The sequence below is a fragment of the Pogoniulus pusillus genome, chromosome 21, assembly GCF_015220805.1.
Source record: "Pogoniulus pusillus isolate bPogPus1 chromosome 21, bPogPus1.pri, whole genome shotgun sequence".
NCBI classification, from domain to species: Eukaryota; Metazoa; Chordata; class Aves; order Piciformes; family Lybiidae; genus Pogoniulus; species Pogoniulus pusillus.
In genome coordinates, this window is record NC_087284.1 from 21,983,696 (window position 1) to 21,992,018 (window position 8,323).

The following is an 8,323-nucleotide window of genomic DNA, read 5'->3' on the forward strand; positions in this document are numbered from 1 at the left end:
CGAGGCTCAGGAGCCTCATTCTGCAGTGTGTTTTGATTCAACCTTTCCACTCGCAAGGCGATTTCGGGGCTACTGCAAACCGCTACAGAAATAAACTCAGTCCCTTTCAGCCAAGCTTTGCTCTGTGTAACCTTCTCGCCCAGCTCCCAAGGACTACAGAGCTCCGGGAGCCGGCCAGAAGGAGCACCGGACCCGCGGGCCGGGGCTCAGGGAAGGCTGCCCGCAGGAGCTGGCCCTAGGGCCGCTGCTCAAGGGTCTCCCCTGGCTGTCCGGGAATCCTTCCTGCCATGTGTAGTACCGCTCCGCGGACACGGCCCCAGCTTCCTCGGAACCCCGGCACCGCGCGGACCGGACACCAACCGAGCCCGGGGCCGTCAGGCTGCCGCAGCCTGCAGGTCGCTCCCGGGCGGGGCTGGAACCGGCGCTCCCCGCGTCGGCAGCCCCCCTCGGCCGCCCCGGGCCAGCCGCCGTGCTCCGCCGCCCGGGCCCTGCCTGCGCCGCCGGGCGCCCAGCGGGCGGGACGGAGCGTTGCCGGGTAACGGCGGCCAGCATGGCCTCGGTCGCCTCGGACGCAGCCCCGGGCGCCCCGCGGGTCCCGGGCTTGGGAGAGTCGGAAGGGACAGAGGAGGCGCTCGGTACAGCGGCGGGGAGGAGGCAGTGGCCTCCGCTTGCCGCCCTCTCCGCCTTCAGCCATGTCCCGGCCAGGCGGGAAGGGCCTCCAGAGCTCAGCTATTTCCACCGGCGAGCCCAGGTGAGGGCGGCAGGGAGGCAGCGCGGCAGGGAGGCAGCGCGGCAGGGAGGCAGCGCGGCAGGGAGGCAGCGCAGCAGGCCGGGCACAGCCGGGCACTGCCGGGCACAGCCGGGAAGCCTCGCCGGGCGCGGCGGGGCTGCAGGGACCAGCCTGCCCCGTGGGTTTCTTCGCAGCATAACCATTGTGCTCAGCCCTCATCCTAAGGGACCTGGTAAGAGGATGCCAGAGGAAAAATGAGTAAAACCCCCAAATTGTGAAATCAGATAAAAAATCCTCATCAATGAAGTCAAAGACATTTCAACCCCCCCCCCAAAAAAGTTATCAAGGGAAGAAAATCAAAATCTCCTACTGAAAGATGCTGTCAGTTGTTAATGAGCTTCATCAGAGGGTCCCCATTCTGGTAAATACCTCCATCAGTTACTGGTTTTGCACATGTCTAACTACAGACCTGAGAAGTTGTGCACTCTGCCTGGCTCACTTTTGCTTCTAATTTTAGTGTTCCAAACTCAGCTTTTGAAAAAAAACTTGCATTGTGAGTCTCACAATTTACAGTGCTCTCCTGAAAAAAGCAGTGAAGTTGGGGCAGGTCAAAAAGGCTACAGTGGTTCCATTAAGAGGAAATTATAGTTAAGAGCACTGGTGAGGCACTGCTGTAATCACAGGCTTCGTTTGGAGGGGTATTTCCATCATTTGGCTCTGCAAAGAGGCAAAGTGGTTTGATATTTAACCTCTCCATCTCCTAAATCTATCAAAAAACCATCAAGACTCAAAGAGAATTTCAGGCAGGTTCCAGAGCATCCTGCATCTGATTTGTCACCTCAAATATTATGCTGTGCTTCCTTGCTTCTCCTTTTGTCCCCCACACTACCAGTTCCATTAGGAATTGTAGAGGTCATCTAATTTGTGCTCACATTTCTCCTTTGTTTTTATCCATGTGCCATTATTTGTCTATTATTTTTTTACACTACCAATTTCATGCAGAATTTTCACAGTCATCTAATCTGTGCTTATATTTCTCCTTTGTTTTTATTCCTGTGCCATTATTTGTCTATTATTTGTCACACTACCAATTTCATTCAGAATTTTAGCAGTCATCTAATCTGTGCTCACATTTCTCCTTTGTTTTTATTCCTGTGCCATTATTGGTCCATTATTTGTCACACTACCAATTTCATTCAGAATTTTAGAGGTCATCTAATCTGTGCTTATATTTCTCCTTTGTTTTTATTCCTGTGCCATTGTTTGTCCATTGTTTGTCACACTACCAATTTCATTCAGAATTCTAGTGGTCATCTAATCTGTGCTCACATTTCTCCTTTGTTTTTATCCTTGTGGCATTGTCTATTATTTGTTACACTACCAGATTCATTTGGAATTTTAGAAGTCATCTGATTTGTGCTCACATTTCTCCTTTGTTTTTATCCATGTGCCACTATTGGTCTATTATTTGTCACACTACCAATTTCATTCAGAATTTTAGCGGTCATCTAATCTGTGCTCACATTTCTCCTTTGTTTTTATCCATGTGCCACTATTGGTCTATTATTTGTCACACTACCAATTTCATTCAGAATTTTAGCGGTCATCTAATCTGTGCTCACATTTCTCCTTTGTTTTTATCCATGTGCCACTATTGGTCTATTATTTGTCACACTACCAATTTCATTCAGAATTTTAGTGGTCATCTAATCTGTGCTCACATTTCTCCTTTGTTTTTATCCATGTGGCATTGTCTATTATTTGTTACACTACCAGATTCATTTGGAATTTTAGAGGTCATCTGATTTGTGCTCACATTTCTCCTTTGTTTTTATTCCTGTGCCATTATTTGTCTATTATTTGTCACACTACCAATTTAATTCAGAATTTTAGAGGTCATCTAATCTGTGCTTATATTTCTCCTTTGTTTTTATTCCTGTGCCATTGTTTGTCACACTACCAATTTCATTCAGAATTCTAGTGGTCATCTAATCTGTGCTCACATTTCTCCTTTGTTTTTATCCTTGTGGCATTGTCTATTATTTGTTACACTACCAGATTCATTTGGAATTTTAGAAGTCATCTGATTTGTGCTCACATTTCTCCTTTGTTTTTATCCATGTGCCACTATTGGTCTATTATTTGTCACACTACCAATTTCATTCAGAATTTTAGTGGTCATCTAATCTGTGCTCACATTTCTCCTTTGTTTTTATCCATGTGCCACTATTGGTCTATTATTTGTCACACTACCAATTTCATTCAGAATTTTAGCAGTCATCTAATCTGTGCTCACATTTCTCCTTTGTTTTTATCCATGTGGCATTGTCTATTATTTGTTACACTACCAATTTCACTTGGAATTTTAGATGTCATTAATCTGTGCTCACATTTCTCCTTTGTTTTTATCCATGTGCCATTATTGGTCTATTATTTATTACCCATGGCAAAGCAGACAGTTCATTCTTTCTAGACCTGGCAAATAAGTAGCCAGCCTGTTTAAAAACTAGCCCTGTCCCAGATGGTCTATTTGAGATGTGCCAGCTGTGTAGAGGAAACACTTCTGTGCTCAGTACACTGGCTAACTTTTTGCTTTGTTGTTAGATGCTGCCCTAGCTGACCTCAGTGGTGGTGGTGAGTTGTTTCTTAAACTCTTCAGAGCAACTCGGTCATGGAGAGCAGACAGTAAATTTGCACTCGGGGTGGGCATCCTCTGTGTACTGCTACTAAAGCTAAGCACTTTGCAAACATTCATTAATATTCCAGACACACATAAAACAGGTAATAGGTTTCCCCATGGCACAGAAAGCACTCCACAAAGTGGCTACAGTAATGTCTGCAAAACAATTGAGAGAGGGACTGTCAGCCAAGTGATCAACAGGGCTTTTGGCCATATGCTGAGCATGTCTTTCCCTATTTCTCTCCTCTTCAGTCTTTGACACATAGTTGGGTTTATGTATTTAAGCTTCAAAACAAAAGGAATGAAATCCCTTTTGCTTTATAAAGAGAAAATTTCATTTTCCTTTATAAAGAGAAAATTTCAAATGATCTGATCCATTAATTGTGCATAAAAGTGGTTTGAATCTGCTTCCTCCCCTGTGGCTAAGGCCTGTGCTGTGAAGAAACCTATTAAACAGCTGTTACCACTCTTGTTTCCATGCCACTGAGCAGCATCTTCCACAAACCAGGTCATTGGGAGTGCTGAAAACAGACTTTATACTGTAAGCAAAAGCTCTGCCATATGGTGGCCGATTCCAGGCAGGTTGGACAAGGGGACACAGTCTCAAGTTGTGCCGGGGGAAGTATAAGCTGGATGTTAGGAGGAAGTTCCTGGCAGAGAGAGTGATTGGCATTGGAATGGGCTGCCCAGGGAGGTGGTGGAGTGGCTGTGCCTGGAGGTGTTCAAGAAAAGCCTTAGTGCCATGGTCTAGTTGATTGGCTAGGGCTGGGTGCTAGGTTGGACTGGATGATCTTGGAGCTCTCTTCCAGCCTGGTTGATTCTATGATTCTATGAAATGCATTTGTTAGCACATTAATGTCACTTACTTGTACTCTGCTATGGCAGCAAGTATCATAAATAGAACACTATTCTGGTTTGGGGTGTGTTGTACTTTCATATGTGACAGATAGATACAAAGTAGTGTATCACAGGATTACCTCTGTGGCATGTTTCTAAATTCTTCCCAATTTGCCTTTAGTCAGGAATTAAATGGGAATTCTGTGAAATAGAATCATAGAATCAACTAGGTTGGAAGAGACCTCCAAGCTCATCCAGCCCAGCCTAGCACCCAGCCCTGGCCAGTCAACCAGACCATGGCACTAAGTGCCTCATTCAGTCTTTTCTTGGGCACCTCCAGGGACGGTGCCTCCACCACCTCCCAGGGAGCCCATTCCAATGGGAAATCACTCTCTGTGAAATAGAATCATTCTACTGCAGGTTACTCTTGTCTCTTTCATTTCAAAGTAGTTTTGAAACTGCTTGCTTTCCATTTTGTATTGCAGTGTCAAATCATTTGACAACATGAATTTAAGAAGGAGAATATATCAAGAAAAATTAAAGCCAATAAAGTGGTTACATTTCCAAAAGTTACAGCAGATCACAGTGGTAAAAAATGAGGTGAATTGCCATTAGGGAGAGAGTTCAGAACTAAACAGGCACAAAGATACCAAATATCATTAGGTATCTTTATTATAGACTGTTACAAAGGATTGGCTCCAAACTTGCTAGTGGCAACTCAGTAATACTACAGTTGTCATCACCTAATGCTGTATGTGCAGTGTTTAGGCCTTGATTTGACTAGATGTGCCCTGTGAAATTAAGCACCACTGTGATTAGCTGTTCTCTCCCCTTTTTCTCAAGGCAGGAGGTGGTTCCACATATGATGCCATTTTCAGAAGACCAGAGGGTTACAACAAACATCTCCACCGATGCGACAGAGAACATGCAAAGAGTCATGGGCTGAACATTAATGAGGAGGTAACCCTTTGATAAATGAATAATTATCTTTGTTAAAGGTATTTTGCACTTTTTTACATGGCTGGAGAATATACAGAGAGTGATCTAGGATAGGGTGTCCCTGCCCATGGCTGGGGGGTTGGAATTAGATGATTCTTATGGTCCCTTCCAACTCTGACTGATTCTGTGATTCTATTCTGTGATTGTATTTATATTTACACACACCTGCCCAGGGAGGTGGTTAGGGTTAGGGTATAGGCTGGATGTTAGGAGGAAGTTGTTGGCAGAGAGAGTGATTGGCATTGGAATGGGCTGCCCAGGGAGGTGGTGGAGTCACCATCCCTGGAGGTGTTCAAGCAAAGCCTGGATGTGGCACTTAGTGCCATGGTCTGGTTGACTGGCTAGGGCTGGGTGCTAGGTTGGGCTGGATGATCTTGGAGGTCTCTTCCAACCTGCTTGATTCTATGATTCTATGATTATATATGAAAGAGATGGAAGAAGAAAGAGAGATTAAAAAATCTACTGTAAGTGCTGTGCAATAAAGCTGTTGGTATTTAGTCACTAAAACTGCTGCTTGTGATTTGTCTCACTAGCAGCATATATGCAGGCATTTTCAGTGCAAGTGCATAGCCATAATGCCCTTCAACTCTACATGCAGTGCTGGGAGTATTATGTGTTCCCAAAGGAATGCCAGCAGTGCCCATTATCATCACCTCCTCATCTGCAAATCTGTGTGAGGCCAAAAGCCATGTAAATAGTTACTCCAATTAAAAATGAGCCTTTTTAATTTAAACAAAGCAAACCCACCCCTCTCCCAGAGCCCAACCTCCAGATGGGACATTTGTGTAGAAACAGTTTGTCAATGCAAGTTAAGGTTTCTTATTGCGCTCATTTATCAACTAAATTTCCTATCAGTTTGCTTCCTAAAGCAAACATCTATGGGCCAGAATTCATCCCAGCTCTGCTGGGCAATGCACACAAAAGAGTCTGTCTGAACAGGTGTGCTTAATCCAGCTCTTTAATTAGCATGGAAACAAATCAAACCCACAGCTATCAAGTGTTGCAACTCGATTCTCCTGCATGTGATGATGTTCAGTACTGGATTTGCCTGTAACAAAGTGCAGGTCATATACTCAGCTCTTGCTCTTAAATTACCTCAGTGACCCTTTCAGACTTTTCATACTAACAACTGTATTGTAAAATGTAATAAATGATCAACATCTTTCTGGTACAACTCTGAAAGCTGGCAGAATCATCGAATCACAGAATCATTGAATCACAGAATCATAGAATCAGCCAGGCTGGAAGAGACCTCCAAGATCATCCAGTCCAACCTAGCACCCAGCCCTGGCCAATCAACCAAACCATGGCACTAAGTGCCTCAGCCAGGCTTGGCTTCAACACCTCCAGGGACAGCAACTCCACCACCTCCCTGGGCAGCCCATTCCAATGCCAATCACTCTCTCTTGACAACAACTTCCTAACAACATCCAGCCTAGACCTGCCCTGGCACAACTTGAGACTCTGTCCCCTTGTTCTGTTGCTGGTTGCCTGGCAGAAGAGACCAACCCCCACCTGGCTACAGCCTCCCTTCAGGTAGCTGTAGACAGCAGTAAGGTCAGCCCTGAGCTTCCTCTTCTCTAGGCTAAACAACCCCAGCTCCCTCAGCCTCTCCTCACAGGGCTGTGCTCCAGGCCTTTCCCCAGCCTTGCTGCCCTTCTCTGGACACCTTCCAGCACCTCAACATCTCTCTTGAATTGAGGGGCCCAGAACTGGACACAGTACTCAAAGTGTGGCCTGAGCAGTGCTGAGTACAGGGGCAGAATAACCTCCCTTGTCCTGCTGCCCACACTGCTCCTGTATAGGCTTGGATCAACTACTGTTTTACTTGAAATGGAAACCACCAAATCACTGTAGGCCCTCTGTTTCCTGCAGAGAGCCTTGGTGTGCTCAGGGAATGCAAGATTACAGCCATAGATACTTGGTTTAGCTACACATAGCACAGCGACTTCAGCAGTGCTGGCACAAGGCTGCCACTGCTGATTTCAAGCGTTAACAGTGCTAGAATTACAGGTTGTGAAGGCGTGTAGTAGGATGCTTCCCAGCCAGCTGCTGGAAGATCTGAGATCTGCTGTATGCCAAGACACAAAGATGAAATGCCACTGTGCACAGTCAGCACTGTGCTACCAAGGATGCTAAAACCAAATCTTATTTATTTTAAGGGAATGCAAACTATCATAGAATCATAGAATCAGCCAGGTTGGAAGAGACCTCCAAGATCGTCCAGGCCAACCTAGCACCCAGCCCTAGCCAGTCAACCAGACCATGGCACTAAGTGCCTCATCCAGGCTTTGCTTGAACACCTCCAGGGACGGTGCCTCCACCACCTCCCTGGGCAGCCCATTCCAATGCCAATCACTTTCTCTGTGAAGAAGATCTAGTGATGCATTCAGAGTTTATTAATATACATTAAAAAACTAGGCCAGGGAAGAGCAAGAGTGCAGCTCACTGCCAAACAAGTACACATCCACACAGCAGATGCAGCACAGTTCTGTCTGTTATTTTGCCCCTGGCCACAGCACATTTAGCAATTAACAAATGCCAATTTTCATTCTGTGATTTTCTTATAAGGAGGCTTTTATCTTTCCCCAGGAAACAGCAAGACCTGTGGCTGTTTTGTCATCTTCAGAGTATGGGAGGCGTGTAAACAAGCCCATAGAGCAGCCAGTCAGAGGTCATGCGAGGATCAATCACCTGCGGTCGGAGTTCTACAGGAAAAACGGCGTCACCTGCCTACTGCAAGAGACTTCTCCAAGCCTGGATCCGTGTTAAACCTCTTGTGTCTGTCATTGCCAGCAACTTTCATGTGGAAAATTCCACCTCTCCTCAGAAATCAATACAGTGCTTTTACCTTTGCCTCCACATTTTAGTTAGTGCTTTGAATTAAAAAGGGAATGAAACAGCAGCCGTGCTTTCCTCGCGCTGATTCAGCCGCATGGCTGCTCCTTGTGGTCCCATCTCCTGAAGGGCAGCATCAACAGCTGAGCATCTTAGGCAGCATCACTAGAAGTGAGATCTGCTGGGTGAACAGCTGTCTCTGCAGTGTTCTCAAACTTTGCATTTAAGCAAACTTGCTG

At 45.8% G+C, this 8,323-nt stretch overlaps 1 protein-coding gene across 1 annotated transcript; it reads left to right on the top strand.

The window, feature by feature from the left end:
- Nucleotides 1-467: 467 nt before the first annotated feature.
- CFAP90 (cilia and flagella associated protein 90) lies at nt 468-8,108 on the top strand. Its single transcript, XM_064160735.1, has 3 exons — nt 468-751; nt 5,091-5,207; nt 7,839-8,108. Exons 1-3 carry the CDS (start codon nt 551-553, stop codon nt 8,016-8,018), a joined length of 498 nt encoding a protein of 165 aa, XP_064016805.1. The 5' UTR covers nt 468-550; the 3' UTR covers nt 8,019-8,108.
- The last annotated feature ends 215 nt before the right edge of the window (nt 8,109-8,323 follow it).